At 38.3% G+C, this 26,455-nt stretch overlaps 1 protein-coding gene across 1 annotated transcript in view; it reads left to right on the top strand.

The window, feature by feature from the left end:
- Positions 1–535: 535 nt before the first annotated feature.
- The window catches only part of tusc3 (tumor suppressor candidate 3), a 79,005-nt gene continuing 53,085 nt past the window's right edge, over positions 536–26,455 (top strand). The window contains exon 1 of the mRNA XM_067498079.1: positions 536–694. Within this exon, the coding sequence (XP_067354180.1) occupies positions 590–694 (105 nt within the window). The 5' untranslated portion in view covers positions 536–589. The remainder of the gene's footprint in view (positions 695–26,455) is intronic.

Here is a 26,455-nt window from a genome sequence, read left to right as displayed (position 1 = left end):
GTAATCTGTAAGCACAAATGCAGTAATAAGTGCACATCGATTACTAAACCACATGCAAAGAAACTCACATTGTTAAAGAGTCTTTTGATCTTTTGACAAAATGCCTTGGAAAAGGAAAGGCAACTTTATCCATGCATTTCTCATGTAGCACAGAAGCAATTTAAAGTGGCAAAGCAAAGAACACGTTAAAGACTTCTTCTTCTTTATCATTTATTTTCTTCTGTTCCCTTTCAGAGGTCACCGCAGCGAATTATCTGCCTCCATCTAACCGTATCCTTTGCATCCTCTTCTCAAAACAACACATTAAAAACAATAGTAAATAAAACGTATTATATATAATATGTATAACGCATGCAGTGTCACATTACACATTTGTAAACCACACGGTAAGTTAGCATTTGCCAAGGGTCTGCCCTCAAGATGTACATATAGTGTAGTATCATGTAGTCTTCACTCTTTAATGTTCATGCGCTGTCAGCCCTAAAAACTACAATACCCAAAGGCTCTTGCGCTTCTTTTCGCTGATTGGCCGACTCGGAGTCCAATCCCTTGGTGGAGACGTTTCTGGCAGTTACAGCATCCTTCCGTCATGGCGTCTGTTTGGGGTAAATCCTTCGCTAACCTGTCGGTTTTGTCCCTTATTTTTCTCCTGCTGCTGTGCCTGCCGCCCGGGGGAGGGCAGAAGAAGAAAGAGGTAAGGTTATAGCTGCTCGAATGAAAGTTTCAACAAAACTAATTATGCTCCTCAAAGAAAGAGGTGTGCAGGTTGAACGTACCGGTGTTCGTTAAGAAAATCAGACTTAGTTAGCTCTTGACAGGAAGTTAGTCAGGGCTTAGCTGCGGTTACCTAACGCTATTCTTTTGTTGACAGTCATTGCTACTCGTGTGATGTAAATGAAATAGACATTACTTAGAATTTGTTTTTTAAGCATTGACCAAGTTGTTTTGTTTTATGCGTATGACAAGCGTAGCTAACGTTAGCTACATAACGTTACAGGGTCAGCCACAGCAAGCTAAGTAGCTAGTGCAAGTCTCCTGTTAGTAAGCTAGAGTTTGGTGTAAAATATGAATACACTGTGTGAGAGAACCACTTAAATATTCCTTGTGATTACACTTATATTCTTACAATGCTTTGAGATGATCTTTCACTAACGTAATAAAATACAGCACTGTCGTGAATTAGGATTTTATTTTGATAAACGTAAGTGCAGGAAGTGATGTGTCTCGCTTTTCTTGTAGCTTTACCGCGTCAAGATGCTTGCTAGCTGCGTTTCGGATTTGACAAAACTCTGCATTTCACTATACATGGTAGTTGAGTCAGGGGGACCCTGTTTGGCTTGCTAGCTCGATTTCTGTCACTGACCCGAAGGAATTGTTTATTCATGTGTTGTGTTTGTTAATTTGTATGTACTGAACGGGATGGGGTGACGTGTAAATATGCCATCGGTGACAATAATAATAGTGTACATTATACTCACGGTCCTATGCATTTTACTCAAAGCGTCTTCCATCTAATCATTCTGAGTCTTGGAGTGTTACTGATATGATCATCCAGCAGGTTATCCAACCCCTGCAGAGGGATTTAAAATCTTCTTCTGTTTCTTGGTCTTTATGGGTTGCACTTTATGCAGACATGAGCACAATTTGATGTCGGAATTTTTTTTTTTTTTTAAATAAGAGCAATCTTTCAGCATCAAATAGTTCAAGGACAAAAACCTTTTGTCATTAGGGCTTACAAAGTTTAGACTGACTGAAGAAAAATAAATTGCCGCACCAAAGTGTACAAAGAGTGAAGAGGTCTGACAGTAAGGGAGAGCAGAATATTTTTGGGATGACATTGAACAGCTGGTACCTTAACTGGCATCTGACATTAACATAATCTGTGATATCAGAGCAGGTTAACTTTACATTACTCAAAATAAATAAAAAGTCCAAACACACTGGGTCACCTGTCCTGCTTTGTTTTTGACAACACTGTTAGTTCAATGGCAGGGGTGTTTGTGCCGGTGTCTGTATACAACACTGTAGCTTCGCGCATCAAACTGCAGAATGGAGTGAAGATACAAAGTGTGAATCACACTGCTTTATTCCCCTTACCCATCACCCCCTTGGCCTGTTTCACTTAACATTTGGTTTGCATTTAGAAAATCTGGACACTTTGCAGTGTAACAATGGGCTGTTATCCTTCAATATAACGATGCCAGATGACAACTCTTGGAGGAACCTTCAGTTCAGATTATGTCATCTGGTTGCTAACACTATGGAGGTTATAATCGTGGTCAACCTGCTTTTCCAGAGGTCCTTCAGATGACATCATCTGAAGTTCTACTGATGAAAAACTCCTCTGGGTGATATCATCTGGAGGAGTTTTTCGAGCTAGAAGCAGAGAAACATTTTAATACAGGAAAGTCCGAGGGACATTTAAAAGCATTAATATGCATTTACAGGTTAAAGTAAAGCCATAGAAAGCAAGTTGCAAATTGGTGAAGTTGCCCTTTAAATCATAAATATTTAGCGACAGCCTAGGTAATATATAGTAATATATTACTCCCACACATGTATATTGACCACTAATTGACATTTTTAATTCATCTTAATTTGTTGATGTCTGTGCTCAAGCTGCCTATTTAATAAAAAATTCTGCAGCCATATCCAATATGATCCAGAATTTCACTTTCATTTTGAGACTAAGAATTAAAGCATTTCTTTGTAAAAAATGTTTAGGTGCATTAGCGTCAGTGACTTAACCAGATGTGTTATGTTGGTACTTAAATTTAGGATTGAGTGAGAATAGCACCCATGGTACTGTCTCCTTTTTCTTTCCACACTTTATATTGTTACTGTACATTCACCAGTGCAAATGGTGAATAAAAAGTAAATAAAAATAGTTTAGCAGCACAAAGGTTCCACAAGTAGATCTATTAGAAGGACATTGCCGCCTGTGATGTCTTATCCACTGTCATGGCTGATTGTTACTTACTCTGAACACGTTTTACTGACAGCTGACTGTATGTAGGCCACTGTACGTTAACTATTAAAATCAATTTACTACAAATCTAACATCTGAGCAAGTTCTGGGGGAGGACTACTATTTATTTTTTGTAGAGTATGTTTAAGGTAACCATTCATTCTATGTTGTTGTATGTGCTGTTGCAGAAATGAAATAATTTTCACTTACTTTTCAGTTTTATTAGGGACACCTACAACTAATAGGAAGTCAGTTAATCCAAGTCCTAGAATAAAGCTTCAATTCATGTGATAATGTTCAGTTCAGGTGCTGTAGCTGTTTTAGTGGAGCTGATTCAGCTGCTGTATGATCATTGTGGAAGATACTGCTATTGAACTGTGCCATAAAGAGAGGTGTTTGTGTACTTGGTTTTCATTGATACAGATACATTGATACAGATACATACAGGAGGCAGAGCTGAAGGTAGCAGAGCTTAAGATGTTGAGGTTCTCTTTGGGAGTGACAAGGATGGAGAGGATCAGGAATGAGGACATCAGAGGGACAGCTCATGTTAGATATTTTAGAGATAAAGTCAGAGAGGCCAGATTGAGGTGGTTTGGACATGTTTAGAGGAGAGACTGTGAATATATCGGTAGAAGGATGCTGAGGTTGGAGCTGCCAGGCAGGAGGTCTAGAGGAAGACCAAAGAGGAGGTTTATAGATGTAGTGAGAGAGGACATGAAGTTAGTTGTTGTGAGAGAAGAGGATGCAGAGGACAGGGTTAGATGGAGGCACATGGTTCACTGTGGTGACCCATGAAAGGGAACAGCCCAAAGGAAAAGAAAAAGTAGTTGCTACTGCTACAAAATAAATTGGAGGCACGGCTGCTGCATACTTTACAGTTCTGTCACCATCATCCCAGCTAATGTCTACAACAAACATTATCAAACTATCAAGTTTGATTAAAAAACAAAACACACACAGACACCACTGTTTCTTGCCCTGATTGGCTGTAATTACCGACCTGACCCACATTATTTTCTGCCAAGCCAGGATACAACCACAGAAGGTTTTCTGAGCAACCTCTGGCTAGACAATTTAGAGGACCACAGTGGAAATTTACTGAATGTGAAAAATTAGTTTTAATCATGGACAAACATTTATTAGAGTTCAGTGAATGCAATGAAAAGTAGAAAAGGAAGAATATCAAAATCTTCTAGCATGAAGCCTGTGGCTGTGAAGTGGCAAGATTCTGGTGATATGATACCTATCATCATATTGGGGTTATTTTTCCTTTCCATAACAAATTTTGCTTTCTCTATTTACTTATTAAAGACGGCTTGCAACACTGCAATGCCTGCTGAAAGGCTTCCCACCATTTTTAGTGTGGGATTTTTTCTTTCAGTGCATGAGCCTACTTGTGAACCAATCAACCCCCCTTAAATTTTAATACAACTGACTATTTAATGTGCTTTAAATGCTTCTGTTGTACAATATATACTTCTTCAAGAACCGCAAAAAATGGTAAATTAATTCCCACGCAACAATGCAATTTCTGTCAGCATGTAGAGAAGCAGCCTGTGCACTACAACAGCACCACACATTACAGTTAGTTACCCCGATACCACCTATGCAAGAATCATGTTAAACAGTACAGAAATATTGGGATAAAAAGCCATAAAAGTACTAATGTACATTATGTCAAGGCTTAACTGAAAATTTGTACTAAGGTTCTAAAAGGAAAAATAATCAATTATGAATAGGTACTTTTTGTCAAATATATATAATTCAAATTGTAATAAGACCTTACAGGGCATTTTTTTTTTATCAAAATCTGTAAAAAAAAAATTGCACTGTGGATGACAGACATGAAATTGTAGAACCTCAAACAGTTGAAATCCAGAGTTTAAAACGTCAGTTTTATAATAATTAATGAATAATGTATTAAATTCCTATTTTTAACCGTTTTTACCCATAGGGTTAGTCTGCTAACATGAGTGCTTATTTTCTGCAATGCCTTGCTTCACATTCAGAAAAGTACACCAGGGAGCTGCCCATTATAGCCACAGTCTGCTGTTAGGCAACGACCAGCTCAAGGACACCTCTACAGTACATTATCTAATGAGTGATAGAAAAGTACGTATCCCAACTTGTATTAGTTTGCTTCTCTGACACTGAGAAAATTGTCTTTAAAACCTTTCCATTAAATATTTTGTCTGCCAATGTTTAACTTCAGTACCTTCTGTCTGAGTCATCTGACTCCATACCAAGTAGGCACGCATACACGCATGCAGACATACTTTCGATGAGCCACAGGAGAGATATTGAGGGGTTATAATGTACTTTCCCAGTTGCCAGCCTGGGGCCATGACAGAGGAGGAGGAGGAGGAGGAAGAACGTATTTAGCTGGAAATGGACAAAATGGTGAAGCAGCACTTTGTCTTGCCCAGGGCACTGTGTGCTTGAACTTGAAACGTGCTATAAGTTATAAATAATTCTGTCCCCAAAAATTCAGACAGTCACATGTTCATTTGCTTAATCAGTATTTACTTGACTAATCAGTTTTCGAAACTTTTTAAATGTTGCTCTGTTTGTTTGCCCTCATCTTGTTTCTTGTTTTTGACTCACTTGCTACTTAATCATTATGGCCAGATTCAAATGGTGCACTAAATGCATTGTTAGATTGCATCCAGGTTACTAAATTGGAAATGGTTTGGGTTTTTTTTTTTGGGAGCAGAAACCAATAATTTTATCAAGCAAGGATTAATATGTCAACTTTAACATCTGCCTCAAAGTAAAAGCCCTCAAGTAGAGCTGAAGTCAGTTACTTTGTTTTATTTCAAATTCAAATAAGACCAAAACACTAAGTCTCATAAATGTATGAGCATATATATATAGTTGAGTCTGCACTGCCTGTGCAAGGATGGAAAGGACTCAATGCATAAGTTTCCATACTTCTAGCTTGTAAGAGGAGAAATTAATGAGGGGAAGAAAACTCTCAACAACTCAGGACACTCAAGTATACCTTTAAATATTTTATTATGATGCCTGCAAGTTGACTGACTTCAGGTAAGGGAGGGCTTTATGACAAAACTTATTTAGTAACAAAGTCCATAAAATTATGTTTTTTCTTATTTCCTTTTCCTTAGAGCTAATTAGAATGGATGTTTGTGGGGTGGAGGAAAAAGATAAAAATGGAGTCTGAAAGGGGAAAAGGAGATGTTAAGGAGGAACTTAAGAATCAAGCTTGTCACAGATGGTGAGGAAGGAATAAATTAAAAGAAAAAGGTGAAGGCACCAGTGCTGGACCTAGTCCTTTTTAAATCTTGCTATATGCCCCTAAGGGAAAAGAAGAAATGGAGAGAGAGAGAGAGAATATTTATATCCCTTCAATACTTACTTGTTCATCAACCCAGCTCTGCTAGATATTATATCTAGCTTGTGTTGTGTTTCTGTCTTAAGGCTGACGACAGCATAAAGAAAGAACCAATGTAAGCACTTCCTGTGCCTAGACATAGGGAGTCAGGGGAGGTAAAGAGAGAGGGAAAAAAGTTCAGGCCAGTGAGTCTGAGGCAAGGAGAATTATACATATATCTAGACAGTTATACATGTACAGAGAGAGAGAGATTGCAAAGTAGTAGGCATACCACACCCTGGGACCAGTCTAATAAGTAGATTGGAATAATAAAAGCCTGCTACCTCTGCACATAAAAGCACAATAAACTACAAGATAGGCCCTTCAGGGCATAACCCAAGCCACTTGCTGAGTTTAGATTCGGGCTTATGAGGCTGAACACTGTGTAAGCACTATTGACTCTTGGTTTTCTGTCTGACCTCTTCATCTTAGAATAAACTGCAGCTCACTGTTTACACATTGTGCATTGCACCTTGCTCTCTATAGATTTTATAGTGCAGGTAAGCACTGTTTGTGAAAACAAAGCTTTCCTCCTTATCTCTTCAAAAGTAGAAATTGAAGATGTGTCAGGTACAATAGACATCTGACACAAGTTGGTTATGTGGCTATCTTTAACTAAGATAATGTTGGTTGACTAAAATTTAAACACATGTATGTTGTCTGTCTGTATTGGTTATTTTCCAGGTTTTTTCAGGATTTGCAGGCATACAGTCTTTTCTTTACACCCCTACCACTCCCACTCAAAATCTTTTATTAGTGGGAGAGCTGTAACGCAGCTCTCACACTATTGAGATCCTTTTCTTTATTATTATTAGTGTGATTGCTGAAACACACTATTGTTGTTTCCAGTATTTAATTAGTGTGATTGCTGAAAGCAATCACACTATTGTTGTTTCCAGTATTTAATTTTATTATTATTATTATTCCGGATTCTTCCGTCCGTTTTTCGGCATGCTAAAAGTCCTAAGTGCTAAAAGCTGTAAACATGGTTCCAACTGTAATATGTTCAGCATGGTTGGGAGAGGTGTGCTATTACCCTGTGTGCTGATAGCTAATGTACTGTAATTATTATGAATATTAATATGAATTTTTTTTTGAATGGAAAGTCTATGGGAGTGATGTTTAAACTGCAATATCTCAAAAACTACACATGGTAGCATGATGCAGCTTTGTGGGATGCTGTCCCATGATGAAGTGCTTCACATGTTACAGCGTGAGCTCCATAGCGCCACCGTGTGGTCAGCTATCAGCATGTTTTTGTGCGTTTTTTGACACGCTACTACTCCTACACGCTTACAGCTAGAAACATGGTCTTCACATAGCTATATCTCCTAAACTACACGTGATATTGTTATGAAACCTTGTTTACTACTGTCCCATGATAAAGTGCTTCACATGTTACAGCGTGGGCTCTCTAGCGCCACCGTGTGGTCAGTTATCAGCATGTTTATGTTAGTTGTTTTGACATGCTACTAGTCCTACACGCTTACAGCTAGAAACATGGTTCCAACTGTAACATGTTAAGTACAGTTAGGAGAGTTGATGTATTACTCTGTGGGCTGACAGCTGATGTACAATAATTATTATGAATATTTGTATGATTAGTTTTTTGCCGTCTATGAGAGCAATCTTCACATGGCTGTATCTCGGAAACTACACGTGATATTGTTATGAAACTTTGACTCATGCTGCCCCATGATGAAATGCTTCACATGTTACAGCGTGGGCTCTCTAGCGCCACCGTGTGGTCAGTTATTTAACTCGTTTTTTAATTCAAAAAAATTTTTTTTTTTTTTTCTGATTTCACTTCTATATTGTACAGGGCCTTTAGTACTACCACTGGCGGCCGTTCGCGGTACTGCAACTGTTTCGATCTTTTTTTTTTAAGCTAATGCAATGACTGACTTGAATGAAACTTTACAAATATGTGCAGGACACTGCCCTGAACACGCGTGTTAAACGTTTATCCACTGGGGGGCGCTATTGTAGGTGTTTTTTTTTTTTTTGTATTTTATCCTCAGAACTTCATGAGTGTTGAGAGGGCAAGATGGCAACAGGTGATTCCTTTGGACAGGCTGCCATCTGCTGGAGAGTTGGTGAATAGCAATTGAAAACTTCTTCATTGTTTCATGTGCTTTCACTAGTTGTTCAATATTTTAAAAAACTACACATGCTACAGTGTTGCCTGTCGCTTCTACAACGTTCAGAGCTGCAGATTCGGCGATGGCTGCAGCAGGTGCGGCGGCTGGCTTTCAGCAATCACACGCATTTTCTGTAGGAAATGCCCATTCTAGTTTTATTATTATTCCGTATTCTTCCGCCAATTTTTCGGCTTGCTAAAACTCCTATGTGCTAACAGCTGTAAACATGGTTCCAACTGTAACATGTTAAGCATGGTTGGGAGAGGTGTGGTATTATTCTGTGTGCTGATACCTAATGTACTGTAATTATTATGAATATTAATATGAATTTTTTTTTGAATGGAAAGTCTATGGGAGTGATGTTTAAACTGCAATATCTCAAAAACTACACATGGTAGCATGATGCTGCTTTGTGGGATGCTGTCCCATAATGAAATGCTTCACATATTACAGCGTGGGCTCTATAGCGCCACCGTGTGGTCAGCTATCAGCATGTTTATGTGCGTTTTTTGACATGCTACTAGTCCTACACGCTTACAGCTAGAAACATGGTTCCAACTGTAATATGTTAAGTACAGTTAGGAGAGTTGATGTATTACTCTGTGGGCTGACAGCTGATGTACAATAATTGTTAAGAATATTTGTATGATTTGTTTTTTGCATTGCCGTCTATGAGAGGAATCTTAATACTGCAATATCTCAAAAACTACACATGGTAGCATGATGCAGCTTTGTCTAGTACTGTCCCATGATGAAGTGCTTCACATGTTACAGCGTGGGCTCTATAGCGCCACCGTGTGGTCAGTTACCAGCATGTTTATGTTAGTTGTTTTGACATGCAACTAGTCCTACACGCTTACAGATAGAAACATGGTTCCAACTGTAATATGTTAAGTACAGTTAGGAGAGTTGATGTATTACTCTGTGGGCTGACAGCTGATTTACAATAATTATTATGAATATTTGTATGATTAGTTTTTTGCCGTCTATGAGAGCAATCTTCACATGGCTATATCTCGGAAACTACACGTGATATTGTTATGAAACTTTGACCCATGCTGCCCCATGATGAAATGCTTCACATGTTACAGTATGGGCTCTCTAGCACCACCGTGTGGTCAGTTATTTAACTCGTTTTTTAACTCCTAAAAAATTGTTTTTTTTTCTGATTTCACTTCTATGTTGTACAGGGCCTTTAGTACTACCACGTGCGCCACCTGGCGGCCGTTTGCGGTACTGCAACCCACTAGTTGTTCAATATTTTAAAAAACTACACATGTTACAGTGTTGCTTGTCGCTTCTACAACGTTCAGAGCTGCAGATTCGGCGATGGCTGCAGCAGGTGCAGCGGCTGGCTTTCAGCAATCACACGCATTTTCTGCAGGAAATGCCCATTCTAGTTAGTGTGATTGCTGAAAGCAATCACACTATTGTTGTTTCCAGTATTTAATTTTATTATTATTATTATTCCGGATTCTTCTGTCCGTTTTTCGGCATGCTAAAAGTCCTAAGTGCTAAAAGCTGTAAACATGGTTCCAACTGTAACATGTTAAGCATGGTTGGGAGAGGTGTGCTATTACCCTGTGTGCTGATAGCTAATGTACTGTAATTATTATGAATATTAATATGCATTTTTTTTTGAATGGAAAGTCTATAGAAGTGATGTTTAAACTGCAATATCTCAAAAACTACACATGGTAGCATGATGCAGCTTTGTGAAGTGCTGTCCCATGATGAAGTGCTTCACATGTTACAGCGTGAGCTCCATAGCGCCACCGTGTGGTCAGCTATCAGCATGTTTTTGAGCGTTTTTTGACATGCTACTACTCCTACACGCTTACAGCTAGAAACATGGTTCCAACTGTAATATGTTAAGTACAGTTAGGAGAGATGATGTATTACTCTGTGGGCTGACAGCTGATGTACAATAATTATTATGAATATTTGTATGATTTTTACTTTGCATTGCCGTCTATGGGAGCAATCTTCACATAGCTATATCTCCTAAACTACACGTGATATTGTTATGAAACCTTGTTTACTACTGTCCCATGATGAAGTGCTTCACATGTTACAGCGTGGGCTCTCTAGCGCCACCGTGTGGTCAGTTATCAGCATGTTTATGTTAGTTGTTTTGACATGCTACTACTCCTACACGCTTACAGCTAGAAACATGGTTCCAACTGTAATATGTTAAGTACAGTTAGGAGAGATGATGTATTACTCTGTGGGCTGACATCTGATGTACAATAATTATTATGAATATTTGTATGATTTGTTTTTTGCCGTCTATGAGAGCAATCTTCACACGGCTCTATCTCCTAAACTACACGTGATATTGTTATGAAACTTTCAGGAAAGCTGCCCCATGATGAAATGCTTCACATGTTACAGCGTGGGCTCTCTAGCGCCACCGTGTGGTCAGTTATTTAACTCGTTTTTTAATTCAAAACAATTTTTTTTTCTTTCTGATTTCACTTCTATATTGTACAGGGCCTTTAGTACTACCACGTGCGCCACCTGGCGGCCGTTCGCGGTACTGCAACTGTTTCGATCTTTTTTTTTTAAGCTAATGCAATGACTGACTTGAATGAAACTTTACTAATATGTGCAGGACACTGCCCTAAACACGCATGTTAAAGGTTTCTCCACTGGGGGGTGCTAATGTGGGTGTTTTTTTTTTTTTGGTATTTTATCCTCAGAACTTCATTAGTGTTGAGAGGGCAAGATGGCAACAGTTGATTTCTTTGGACAGGCTGCCATCTGCTGGAGAGTTGGTGAATAGCAATTGAAAACTTCTTCATTGTTTCATGTGCTTTCACTAGTTGTTCAATATTTTAAAAAACTACACATGCTACAGTGTTGCCTGTCGCTTCTACAACGTTCAGAGCTGCAGATTCGGCGATGGCTGCAGCAGGTGCGGCGGCTGGCTTTCAGCAATCACACGCATTTTCTGTAGGAAATGCCCATTCTAATTCTTCCGCCCGTTTTTCGGCGTGCTGTAAGTCCTGAATGCTAAAAGCTGCAAACATGGTTCCAACTGTAATATGTTAAGCATGGTTGGGAGAGGTGTGCTCACTACCCTATGTGCTGTCAGCTAATGTACTGTAATTATTATGAATATTAATATGATATTTTTTTTGAATGGAAAGTCTATGGGAGTGATGTTTAAACTGCAATATCTCAAAAACTACACATGGTAGCATGATGCAGCTTTGTGGGATGCTGTCCCATGATGAAGTGCTTCACATGTTACAGCGTGGGCTCTATAGCGCCACCGTGTGGTCAGATATCAGCCTGTATATGTTAGTTGTTTTGACATGCTACTAGTCCTACACGCTTACAGCTAGAAACATGGTTCCAACTGTAATATGTTAAGTACAGTTAGGAGAGTAGATGTATTACTCTGTGGGCTGACAGCTGATGTACAATAATTGTTATGAATATTTGTATGATTTTTATTTTGCATTGCCGTCTATGAGAGCAATCTTCACACGGCTATATCTCGGAAACTATGCGTGATATTGTTATGAAACTTTGACCCATGATGCCCCATGATGAAATGCTTCACATGTTACAGTGTGGGCTCTCTAGCGCCACCGTGTGGTCAGTTATCAGCATGTTTATGTTAGTTGTTTTGACATGCTACTACTCCTACACGCTTACAGCTAGAAACATGGTTCCAACTGTAACATGTTAAGTACAGTTAGGAGAGTTGATGTATTACTCTGTGGGCTGACAGCTGATGTACAATAATTATTATGAATATTTGTATGATTAGTTTTTTGCCGTCTATGAGAGCAATCTTCACATGGCTGTATCTCGGAAACTACACGTGATATTGTTATGAAACTTTGACTCATGATGCCCCATGATGAAATGCTTCACATGTTACAGTGTGGGCTCTCTAGCGCCACCATGTGGTCAGTTATTTAACTCGTTTTTTAACTCCTAAAAATTGTTTTTTTTTTTTCTGATTTCACTTCTATGTTGTACAGGGCCTTTAGTACTACCACGTGCGCCACCTGGCGGCCGTTCGCGGTACTGCAACTGTTTCGATCTTTGTTTTTAAGCTAATGCAATGACTGACTTGAATGAAACTTTACAAATATGTGCAGGACACTGCCCTAAACACGCGTGTTAAACGTTTATCCACTGGGGGGCGCTATTGTGGGTGTTTTTTTTTTTTGGTATTTTATCCTCAGAACTTCATTAGTGTTGAGAGGGCAAGATGGCAACAGTTGATTCCTTTGGACAGGCTGCCATCTGCTGGAGAGTTGGTGAATAACAATTGAAAACTTCTTCATTGTTTCATGAGCTTTCACTAGTTGTTTAATATTTTAAAAAACTACACATGTTACAGTGTTGCCTGTTGCTTCTACAACTTTCAGAGCTGCAGATTCGGCGATGGCTGCAGCAGGTGCAGCGGCTGGCTTTCAGCAATCACACGCATTTTCTGCAGGAAATGCCCATTCTAGTTATTATTATTATTCCGTATTCTTCCGCCCGTTTTTCGGCGTGCTGTAAGTCCTGAATGCTAAAAGCTGCAAACATGGTTCCAACTGTAATATGTTAAGCATGGTTGGGAGAGGTGTGCTCACTACCCTATGTGCTGTCAGCTAATGTACTGTAATTATTATGAATATTAATATGATATTTTTTTTGAATGGAAAGTCTATGGGAGTGATCTTTAAACTGCAATATCTCAAAAACTACACATGGTAGCATGATGCAGCTTTGTGGGATGCTGTCTCATGATGAAGTGCTTCACATGTTACAGCATGGGCTCTATAGCGCCACCGTGTGGTCAGATATCAGCCTGTTTATGTGCGTTTTTTGACATGCTACTAGTCCTACACGCTTACAGCTAGAAACATGGTTCCAACTGTAATATGTTAAGTACAGTTAGGAGAGTTGACGCATTACTCTGTGGGCTGACAGCTGATGTACAATAATTGTTGTGAATATTTGTATGATTTTTTTTTTTGCATTGCCGTCTATGAGAGCAATCTTCACACGGCTGTATCTCGGAAACTACACGTGATATTGTTATGAAACCTTGATTACTACTGTCCCATCATGATGTGCTTCACATGTTACAGCGTGGGCTCTATAGCGCCACCGTGTGGTCAGTTACCAGCATGTTTATGTTAGTTGTTTTGACATGCTACTACTCCTATACGCTTACAGCTAGAACCATGGTTCCAACCGTAATATGTTAAGTACAGTTAGGAGAGATGACGTATTACTCTGTGGGCTGACAGCTGATGTACAATAATTATTATGAATATTTTTATGATTTGTTTTTTGCCGTCTATGAGAGCAATCTTCACATGGCTGTATCTCGGAAGCTACACGTGATATTGTTATGAAACTTTGACCCATGCTGCCCCATGATGAAATGCTTCACATGTTACAGTATGGGCTCTCTAGCACCACCGTGTGGTCAGTTATTTAACTCGTTTTTTAACTCCTAAAAAATTGTTTTTTTTTTCTGATTTCACTTCTATGTTGTACAGGGCCTTTAGTACTACCACGTGCGCCACCTGGCGGCCGTTCGCGGTACTGCAACCCACTAGTTGTTCAATATTTTCTGATTTCTGATTTCACTTCTATGTTGTACAGGGCCTTTAGTACTACCACGTGCGTCACCTGGCGGCCGTTCACGGTACTGCAACTGTTTCGATCTTTTTTTTTAAGCTAATGCAATAACCAACTTGAATGAAACTTTACAAATATGTGCAGGACACTGTCCTAAACAGGCGAGTTAAACGGTTCTCCACTGGGGGGCGCTATTGTGGGTGTTTTTTTTTTTTTGGTATTTTATCCTCAGAACTTCATTAGTGTTGAGAGGGCAAGATGGCAACAGTTGATTCCTTTGGACAGGCTGTCATCTGCTGGAGAGATGGTGAATAGCAATTGAAAACTTCTTCATTGTTTCATGTGCTTTCACTAGTTGTTCAATATTTTAAAAAACTACACATGCTACAGTGTTGCCTGTCGCTTCTACAACTTTCAGAGCTGCAGATTCGGTGATGGCTGCAGCAGGTGCAGCGGCTGGCTTTCAGCAATCACACGCATTTTCTGCAGGAAATGCCCATTCTAGTTATTATTATAGCTCGTTTTTCGGTCGCTATCTAGTCCTAGACGGTTTGTCGTAGAAACTTCGTTCCACTTCCTAAACGTAGGTCCCTTTTAGGACAGGGGTGGTATTACTTTTCTCATTAATAACTTTTATACTTTTTATTATATTTCACTTTTTATGAACTTTTTTTCCCATACAAAAAGGAATGGAAGGCACTTAAAATTTCCCTTCAACTTGCCACTTTTCATCTGCCTCTTGTGTCGTCATACTTTGGAGTAGAAACTTCATTTAAAGTTTATACGGGTCTAGTCCCTTTCAACTTTTTCTGGGTGGATCAGCTTCTTTCTATCTTTTATACTTTTTGAATAATCGCAGTTTTAGTTTTAGGCAACTTTTGGAGCTTTTTCAACTTTTCCATTAGTGTGTATTGCGGAATGTTGGAGCAGCTAGAGTGGGTGATCACACGCACTCTAACTTTTCAGCTTCCACTTTTAGCAACTTTTTTCCTTCTTTTCCTTCTTTCCTTCAGTCAACTTTAATCTTACATAAACAAACTATACATCAGAATGTAGGTATTTTTGTCTTCTTTCAGTAAATGTAACTCTCATAGTGACAGGACTGACGGTTCTTTCTCCAAGTGTCCAGAAGCAGAGAGAGTGCCGGCTGAAACTCCCATTGGAGCCCATTATAACAGAGGTTCTTAAATTCTAATCAAATCACAAACGGGGGGCTGTTTTAAAATCGCCACCACGCCTTCATTTTATGGAGTATCTTCAAATAAAGTACATCAGTGTGTTCATTGAAGCCTTTTGTCACTCACAGTTTTTGAATTGTTTCGATAGGACTAATACTTTTTCATATTTTGAGCATTTTGCGAGGCATAGTCTCAGCACTTTTCCAGCCTGCCTTTGCATTTGGCTCACATGACTCAGCAGGCGGGCAGCGGGCAGCAGTCATTGTTATGGTAACGGACACAGCTGCATGACGTCATGTAATCAGCCTCAGAGCTGTGTCCACACACTTTACCTGAGTTTTTCTCCCTCAACATACACAGTGGAGACGCACACAGACACACACCCTCACAGACAGGAAATACCATTTCAAAATAAAAGCCTTTCATAATATTTTATCCACTTTTTAGCATTTAAATGCTAAAATGACTTTGTGGTGAAGTTTCCCTACACACACACCCTCACAGATAGGAAACACACTTTCAAAATAAAAGCCTTTCATAATATTTTATCCACTTTTTAGCATTTAAATGCTAAAATGACTTTGTGGTGAAGTTTCCCTACACACACACCCTCACAGACAGGAAACACACTTTCAAAATAAAAGCATTTATAATATTTTATCCACTTTTTAGCATTTAAATGCTAAAATGAGTTTGTTTTGAAGTCTCCCTACAGTGGACACACACAAAACAACCACACAGACACAGACAGGAAACACACTTTCAAATTAAAAGCTCATTTAAACTTTTTAACAGTTTTAAACAGCATTAAAATGGTTTATTCATTTCTAAGTAGTTAGTTCTAGCTTTTTTCTTTACACTTTAATAGCAACTTTTTTACTTTGCTTCTTTTTTTGTTTCTTTTAACTTTGAATCTTTACCTTCTCCTTAGTTTCTTACTACTTCTTTTAACTTTTATTATTTCTGCTTGTTACTTTTTCACTTCTTCCTTTTTTCTTTACACTTTTAATAGCAACTTTTTACTTTGCTTCTTTGTTTCTTTTAACTTTGAATATTTATCTTTTCCTTTGTTTCTTACTACTTCTTTTCACTTTTGCTAATCAACTTGTTACTTTTTCCCTTGTTACTTTTTTTTACACTTTTAATAGCAACTTTTTACTTTGCTTCTTTTTCTGTTTCTTTTCACTTTAAATATCAACTTTTTACTTATTTACTTCCATTGTTACTTTCTACTTTTTTTTCTTTTCTGAATTCAACTTTTCTTGGGATTTTGGACTTTTTCCTTTTATTGTCATCTTTTTTCTTCTCTTTTTGTTCGTATGTATCTCTCTTCAGCGTTTGCGGCTTTGAACGTGCAAACGCCTCTGCTCTCAGCAGCTTCTGAGCGGTCGGCCTCTAGCGGGCGACTTAACAGCTCTCCCACGTAATTTCCTTGGAAATTGCCTTTTCTAGTTCCATTACTATTACTGTTTTTTTAGGTTTATCCCTTGGTATTCTTTGAGCTCGGTATTTAGATATTTTGGCACACATCAGTATGGCATTAATTTTGGCAGCATGATGGCACAAACACAGAAAGATGGAGACAACAGTGGTCCCTGTGGTAGTTGGAACACTGGGGGCTAACAAACTGGGGCAATCTCTGAGATCTCTGTAAAGAGGAGTGCAGAGTGAAGTTTAAGTTTGAAGAAGAAGAGAGAAATTCTCAGGTAAACGTGTAATTATCGATCCTCCAGCAGGCTCACGGGGATTAACGTGATGGGAGTTTGCGGGCAGAGCTGACCACCGTCACTATATTTTCAGGTTGACTCACAGTTTCTGTTTTTGACATTTTAAGCTGTAAATAAGTAGTCTACAGTAGGGGGAGGGGTGGACAAATTTACTTGGGGCAGCTCACCCAGATATATTTTATGTGTAGGAAACACTTATGTATAAGATTAAAAGCTAAAATGGTATGGATGTCACTTGATGTTAAAATCACCCAAAAAGTAAATACAGTTTATTAAGAATCTATTCATATTCAACATGACAGTTGAATGTGACTTTTTTCCAAATCCTTCTTAAATTTTGTCTTACTTGGATGTAAAATGGGTATTAAATTGTTTTCAAAGTGATCGAAAAAGATCTTAAGAGATCTTAAAATTGACTTCAGAAACCCTGAACAATCTATGAGGAGTTCAGTCCGTATTTAATGAGCTGTAAACCTCGTGTTTAACAGCCAGACTGTATACAGTCCTCACTTTCATGCTGTATTGGAAACGTTGATTTTAGTTTCAAAACTGTCCCCATGCTGCGTAGGTGCTGTTGTCCATGTGTAGGTAATATGAACCAAGTTCCTGTTGGATTTATTTGTCTAATGCCAATGACCATACTGTGTTTGATTTAGGCTTTGTGCTGCCCAATAGCACTAAGTGGTTTTGTATTTATACTTACGTCTGCTATACAGCCATTTCCAGGTCGCACTAAGAAGACAGATTCTCCTTTCAGTGGTTTTGACTTGATTTCTTTCACACCTACCTTTTCCCCGGTCTATTACTGACTTTACTTCAGCCTTTTCTTAATTGGGTATTTCCTCTATTTCCTGCATTGCCGTTGCTTAGTCTCACTTGATTCTCTCTATTTTATTTTTCATGAAAATAAATGTGAATATTTAAAAGGTTCATAAGAGATGAATATCATTTCCAACTCCCTTTCCTGTGTGTGTTGCCAATATACCCCAAACTGCAGCTAAAAAGCAGTCATAATGGTGCCATATGTTGTGCAGTGAAATGTTTCGATGTTCTCCCAGTGAATTCAGGGTGATTTGTTTGGATCTCGCTCATTAGCCATAGTCATCTGAATTATTGATGCAGTGGTGTCAGGTCTGCTTTCCCAGTGACTGATGGCCTGTGTTCACAAGTCATTTTCCTCCTCTGTTATTCCTCTATCCCCTCCTACCCCAACCCACCCCACCCCATTTCCAACATAACTAATTTTCTGAGTGGCAAAAGGATTTCCATCTCCTACTCTCAGTCCCCCAATTCCCCCCTTTCCCATCCCATGTCACTTACCTTGTATTTTTGTACTTCAACTGTTCTCCTCCATACACTTTGACATTTTTATAATTATATGGTGTCATATCATCCTCCCCTTGTCCTCTTTGCTTTCTCCTTCTCTTCCTTAGTCCCCTCCTTCTAACTCCTTTGCCATTTTCTTGACACTTCTGAGGCTAATTTTTGGGCCAGCCCTGACAAATCTGAAAGGAGGGCAGGGCATAAACCTTTGCAGTAAGTCAGTCAGTTGTGCAATGACATGACATGACTCAACATGTCTCATTGTCACTCATGTTGGCCACAAATTCTACATGTGGTCCTTTATTGTTTTTTGTCAATTTATCACTTTGTAGCTCACATTGACTCTCTCAAACACTCACTAAGTAATTTGTTCATTTAATTTAGTAATTTAGTCAGCCTGTGATGAAGTAGGTAACACACTTGCTAATTACTTGACTTTGTAAATTCAAATCAGTTAGTGACGCCATTAAATACCTTGTGCCATATTCATACCATGTCAATTTCGATATTGGCCTTGTAAATAGCATTAGCCTCAAGTTTGTATTTATGACTTCAATAGATATAGTGTTATGTTGTCAATGCACCAAATCTCCAACCAATTTTAGTTCTGTGAACAGTGCTGTTCAAATAAGCATTATTGTCATGCTCATTTGCTTTTTTTGAATGGATGTTGAATTAATAGTCACTCTGTGATACATGATACAAAGCAGCATGTAATGTTCCAAAACCGAGAACAAATTTGTAGACAAGAGCAGGCAGACTAATTTTCTAAAGATTAGAACCCTGTGGATTTGCCTTTTTTTAAGCAGCAAAAAAAAATTCCTGCATGAAGTCTTAGTTTGCCTTACTTGACATTGCACAATTTGACTATGATGCATGTGCACATAATGATGACATTGGTGAAATGATACATTGTGCAGCCTGAATGTGAGTGTTATTCACATGTGAGCTTAGCAACAGCAGCAAAGGCTTCGCTCATTTGATGTGTGTCCTCACACTCTAGTCAGCTGCAAGATCATTCTTATCATACCTGTCTACAGTTGTTCGCTTGATGTGTTTCTGACGTGTTCATTTAAGAGTTCAGAGGTCAGTTGTATTTTAGAAGCATTTGATTCTTTGGATAAATCACAAAAGCCATTATGCTTGGTTGATTTGATTGTAATACCACTGTTAATGGATAGTGTTAACTTCTACTGAATACCAAACTCTCCTAATATCATTAATCCCACCCTTACTTCATTTCTGTTTACCGCCAGAGGGAAATGCTGTCACTTTCTTCTTTACCTCCCTCTGTTATTTACTTATTATTGCCACTTACCTTATTGGATTTTGCATTTTCTTTCTCTATCCCTTAACTTACCTTGCCTATCCTCCATGCTTCTACTCCTTCCCTACTTTTCTACTGTACCTCCTGCGGTTCCCTTCCCACGCACCCTTACGGTGACAGGCCTTGCTGTATAGCTGATATGAGGTAGCACATTATCCCACTCTGTGTGTGTGTGTGTGTGTGTGTGTGTGTGTGTCTGTCTGTGTCTGTGTCTTCTGCGAGTGTGTGTGTCTGTCTGGCTTTTGGCTGATAAGACGTCACACTCTTATCCTCACAGGCAGACCTCTGTCGCATGAGGGTTTACAGGCCACACACACACACACACACACACACACACACACACACACACACACACACACACACACACACACAGAGAAACACATACAAACATACAAGTAGAGACGTTAATCATACTCCCTTACATACATAGTCTTGACAGTGTAGTGGACAGTTGTATGGAAAGCTTACTGTAATAATGAAGCTTTCTAATGCTGTCTATTTTAGGTGTTTGTGTGCGTGCATGTATGCGTATGTATGTGTGTGTCACAAAAGAGAGAGAGCAAAACTATTGTTGCACATATTTGCTATCACAAAGATCTGATGATTTTCTCTTATTAAACTCTTAGTCATTAAGTTTCACTAGCAGAAAGCCTATTAACAGTCACAGGGCTGGAGAGAGAGAGTGTGTGTGTGTGTGTGTGTGTGTGTTTTGTGTTTCTCTTTATCGTGAAGAAGCTATCATAAGGCTGCTTTATTGAAAGAACTTGTCATTAAAGGATATGTACAGACACTGTAGAGATGGAATAGAGAGGGAGAAGTTGTGGAGGCATATTTATTTTTTCTTGTCTTGTTTGACCTGAGGACAGTGTTTTTCTGGCCAGAGTGAATCCTTGTTAGGTTAAATTACACCTAGAAATAGTCACACTTGTTATGAATTATTGAATTATGTTAACATAGCCTTTTGAAAGTATCTATTTGTCTAGGGAATGTCATAGAAACATGGTTGTTTTCCTAGGTCTTCTCCTCCCTGTCATTTGCTCAGTCAAACACTGTCACACCTGGGAGACTTTAGAGCAGTATAATAGATGCAGCTGGAAGAAAGTGTGGTGAAGCGGTGGTGTTTGGGTGTTGGTGGTGGGCGGCGGGTGTTATATGTAACCTCTAGGCCTTGATGGTTATTAAGGTAGAAAAATGAATCTGAAAGTCCTGAGAGAAAAAGTTAGAAAGTGCTCATCCTTCTCTGCCAGGTTGCATTGAGATTTATTAGAAATTACAATTCTGTCCAAGCCCTCTGTCTAACTGACAGGTTATTTATGGCCCACAAATAAGTTATTAAAGTTTATTAAACACACAAACACACACACACTCAAAACCACACACCCCCACAGTAATAGGGTAATATATTGTGATGAACTGAAGCAGTTTAGCATAAAACTGTAGTCAGGATAAATGCTAAATGCCATTTAGTGTCAAACCTGGTCTCGTCCTTTTCCCCTCTCAATTTCTCACTTTTTCTCCCACTTTTTTCTTAACCACCATTTTGTCTTTGCTCTCAACTTCTAACTGTAAAGTCGCTTCATTATAATGATGATTACTGGATGTATAGTAACCACAAAGAAACATAATGCTGAGGTTTTATACAAAGCAATTAGTTGTGAGGAAATTTAAACATATCCATTACAAAATGTTTTGTTTGTGTTTGGAAAAATGGAATGGAAATTAATTCAGAAAAGTATATTGATTTCTGGTAGTACATGCTATATAGTACAGGTCACATCATTACCTCAGTAAGGTGCTTGAAGTTTTAAATTAAATCAATTTATTTTTCAGCACTTTCATTGAGCCCATTGTAATTTTGCTTATCACTGTTAATTAATGAAAAGAAGTGAAGTATGCCATTTTACCCATGGACCATTGCAGGAGGACGCACAACAGCAGCATTACAACCTCTGGGTGTAATCTAAGTCAATGAGTTTAAATAGTTAATAAATTGGTTTTAAAAAAAAAAAAAGGTTGCTGCGGTAAAAGCTCAACGTGAATGAAACTGTTCACTCCTCACTGAAATAAACATTGAGAGTGAGGGAAGGTTCTTTGAACTTCGGGTAACAAATCATGTCTTTAATGAGCTTCATTTGTGATGACTGTTTCAACTTAGCAAGTGGTGGCTACTCCCCTTCCCAGCTGTTCAGATTACTGACCAGCCAATTGGTATCGCCAGCTGAGAGCACCATATGATTAGTGCAACTAGTTAATCATCTCCCTTGTGAGACTGACACCACTTTCCAGTCGGTGGTAAGACAGCTATAGTTGCAGGACGAGAAGAAGTTACATTACTTTTATCACAGTCTGTATGGCTGCATTTAGAGTACTTGGAAAAGGAACAAAGCCTTGATGCATGTGTTTTTCCCAGGCAATAATTCAAGAAAGGTCCTAGACAGCTGCTTCTCTATAGTGGCTTTATTGTGGTCTTTTTCTGAAATGAGTTCAGTCAGTGAGTCATTGTGCCAGCCCATTCAGCTGCCGCATCAAATGAAGGTTGTGCAAGTGTCTCAGGGTCATTCTGTAGATGTTTACGGGATAACATGTTGTTCAGTGTCTTTGCAATAGTTAATCCATAAATTCCACCTTAAAGTTGCAGCAGTCTTTGTGTTATTCTGCTTAATTTATTACATTATTGCTAGTGAAAAATGGCTTTTTATCTGAACTATTTTGCAGAAATTGCATACACTCATTGTTTATGGCAGCCTGTTTAACTCGGGTAAAGATCTTTTTTTAAACAAGTCTATGACTAATCAGTGTTTATTTATTTATTTTTTTAAAGCTTAAGTTAGCAATATTTTCTCTCTGTAGAGAAAAGAAAAACTCAGCTGTGTGAGTCATAGAGCTAATATAGCACTGTGTATCAGGCCTAAAACTAAAGACTTCTGGTCTTAAGACCAAATACCTAAGTGAGTTTATTTGATTTATACTAAGTAGAGACTTCTTCTTAACACTATTAGGTGAGATGACTAAAAAGGAAAAGGAAAACATGAACTGCATTTATTATCAAACCATAGTTTATTGTACACCAGTTTATTTGATGTGTTTATACCTCAGAAATGATCACAAGTTTCTCAAATAGTTTGTCAGACAATCTGTTACTCCTCTAAACACAGAGCTTGTCCACAGGTGCACTAGAACGCACTGATGTGTTGGATTTCATTGATATATACTTCATTCTAGGGAAACAGTTCAGCATCTTCATCTCTCACCCAGACTTACCTTGTCAGCCCCAACACTGGAATGAAAAAATTCTATCCAATTCTATTATGTGACACTGTTGTGCTCAATATCAACTTTAAGTTTGTCTGTGTGGCCATTACCTTTCTTCTCATCTTCTCACATAAAATGTACTCACAGCCTATGATATAACTTGAAGGAAGTCCTTGTGTACTTTTCTCTTTTTAATTTTATGTAAACTACGGATGAAGAAGTTATGTGGTTGTGCTTCAAACTTTCTTCTGTTTCTGCAATGCTTAATATAATCTTAAGACCATCTACAGCTGATCTGTGCAGCTGAACTCACTACTGAGCTAAATGCAAAGTTTGAACTATTTGGTCCTGTGTCATTTGCTCTGCTAACACACAAATAAATGCTTGAAGGGAACAACTTAATGCAAGGAAATCAACGTTTTGCAACCAGACAGCCTTTAGAGTGTGACCCAAAACATGCAGAAGCTTAAACTTGTTTGGATAATTCAGCCCAGAGATTCAAGTTGATGAATGTTCTTAATTTTTTTCTTTTAACTTTATCTCACTTTTGAGTAAGAGGGAGAGTGAAATGAAGTAAACATAATAAGACACAGAAAGACTTGATGGTAACATCTCTACATCACAGTGAATGAATTAACTATGTGTTTGTGAGTTAAAGGAGCCCTCATGTTCACTTTGTTTCTCTTTCAAATTCATGAGAATGTCTCTTTGCTGCAGCCAGCACATCAGTAGGATTCTGTTCATGTCGGGTATGTTATGCTTTGGTTTAAAGTTTCCCAGTAGTTTTTATACTGGTTGAAAAAACAGTTTGTCTTTATTTGTTACAGTTTTTCCCTGTTGCAGTTTGTTTTGTTCCTTCCTTTTACTGAGGCTAGAAAATTGTATCATTGACTATGCTTTGGGGGTTTTATTTTTGACCTGAGATAGTCACTCTTATGTATAGTCAACTAACTTACTGCACGAATTAAAATTTTGTAGCATGTCAGTCTATGACTTTTATATTAATTTCAGAAGCAAGTTTATTTTGCAACAACCATGGAGACATGTGGCTTGCCCCGTTTTTTTTAGCTTTTCTTCCCGAGCGATCGGCTCACGGCTACCACAGATGTTGCTGTTAAAAACTACAATATCCATCTCCTTTATGTTAGCTGTCTCTGTTCCCTTTGAGATGGCTGCACATGTGTTGGCTTTGGTAGTCAACAAGCTGGAGTAATAGGAGCTGCAGAAGGTGAACACAACAAAATAAAACCAAAGGATGCTAGTCAGTCATCAGGGACATCGTAGAATGTAGGTTAACTGTGTTTTGTAAGTGTTTGCACTTCCCACAATTACTTTGGGTATTCCTTAAATTTTTGTTATTACTGCACTGGTGCTCTTAGTGGTATTCTTTACAACTTTTACTATATGTAAAAGGAGAACCGCCTTGCTAGTGATGTTATTCTATCAATATTATATATACATATGGTCCTAGTTACTGAAACATTTAGTTTTAATACATTTATTTTTTAATCATGTTTTGTCTTAAGTTCATGTAGACAGAAAAATTAAATAGAATTGTGACTCATCAGAGTATAAAAAAATGCTGATGTTATGTTGCCCAGTACCTGATTGCAAAATCTAGTTTTAACTCACTTTTCTTATGATTTGTTTTCCCTATTAGCAGCTCATGTTTAGCCATTTACAGTTTTACAGCATAAGATATTGTTGGGTATATTTTAAATCCCCAACCCGAAACAATATCACTAACTACATGTGAAGTTGCATCACGATGTTCTGCTATTTTGATTCCTCTGCCCCCCTCACTTTCTGTCTGAACTACTGTGCTTTTGTTTATTACACAACTACAGTTTTCTTTTCTTTTTTTTTTTTTTTGGTACTTTACTATCTTTCTACTTCACTCACAGTTTTTAAATTTACTTTCCTCACACCAACTCTTGGCTTTATGATGGGTAAATGGTAAAGTGACCAAATGCACCCTGGGAGCCTGCGTTTACTCCCTAAGATTTTTACAGTAGGACTGGCACTTGCCCTGTGTGTCCATCCCCAGTTTTTATTGGTATGCCTTTATAACAAAGTCAAACTGCACTGATGCCCCATAAACTCAATTGGAGTTCAGTGCTTTCCCCTGAGAAATGAAACCTGCAAAAACAGGGAAAAACAAAGTAGAGGGGGAAAGGTGGTGAGTAGAAGTCAAACAGAGTGGCTGAAGAGTAAGCCTTAGCATTAGGCATATTTATTTTGTGACTGATAAACAATAACTACAATAGCGTACACTTAGTTTGATGGTGATGTTTGTTTAATTTGGCCTCACAAATCAGTGTATTGTTAGTGTTCTTCAGTATTTTTTGATACTGTGGCAAAAGATACAGAAATAAAATATAAAAGCTGACTTAGTAAAGAAAAATTATGGAAGATCTGGGAAGTATTTCTGAAATAAAGAAGAGAAGCTAGAGCTAGAAGATGCTCGTTCATCATTAAGGTCTGGACACACTTTGGCTTTCTGGTAAAACACATTTTTTTTCTGAAACAAGTCAGTTTATATTTTATTGCCCTTTTCCCTTAATCACTCTAAATTTGAAGATCAATTCTGCAAAAAACATTATCATGTACAAATGCTTCTATCCCTCTCCCTAATTAAACAGGTGGCCACAGCAATAATGTTTGTTCATAGCAGCACATCTACAGCCATAATTATTTGTGAACACAGGTTTTAAACTTATGGTGAAGGTAATTACGCCCTGTTAAGAAATTCCTTCTTGTCTGTACTTTAGCCAGAAAGTCAAACCAGCACTGTGGGAACAAGCAAAAGCTGCTGTTGTCCACTGCTGTCATCCTCTGCTGGTTCACGGCATCTGTTGCGACCCTCACGACTGATAGGTGGCCATCACATTTACTTATCTTTTTATATCCATTAACTGTCACCGCTTATCCTATGTGGGTCTTGGGGGGGCTGGAGCCTAATCCAGCTGTCATCGGGCGAGAGATGGGGTAGAACCTTTACAGGTTGCCAGTCTATCGCAGGGTTTAGCTTTGTATATTTTTTTGGTATGTTTAATTTCAAAATCAACTTAAAAATATAAACTGGTGTCACCCAGTTTATATTTTGTGTCTTGTATTGTTTTCACTTACTGTACTGAAAATGAACGAAATGGTGACTTCAAAAATTAGGTACTTAGCGAACTGTGATTTTTATGTACAGCCTTAGTTGTCATTGCTGACAAGTTTAAAATGTATTTTTTATGGTCTTAACGGAGTTGTGTTTTAATTTGAATCTAGTCATCCACACCCAATACATATTGTGCTATATACATTTTATTTTAGCTTCAAAACTAGACTTTTACTTTATCTCCTACGTCTTCTGAAATTACATTTTTATCCTACACCAACAAACACACAAGGCTTAGACCGCAGCCCCAGGGAAGGAAATGACAGAAGATTGAAAGTGTCACACCATATGCCTGGAACTTTTAGCAAGAAGCTGTAATCTGTAAGGAAAACAAAGGCATCTTTAGATATTCTATTAGCATCACAGTGAGAGACACAA

Source organism: Channa argus, chromosome 3, assembly GCF_033026475.1.
Source record: "Channa argus isolate prfri chromosome 3, Channa argus male v1.0, whole genome shotgun sequence".
Classification (NCBI taxonomy): domain Eukaryota; kingdom Metazoa; phylum Chordata; class Actinopteri; order Anabantiformes; family Channidae; genus Channa; species Channa argus.
Note: the sequence above shows the minus strand (reverse complement) of the source record. Positions and strands in the feature narration are given on the sequence as shown.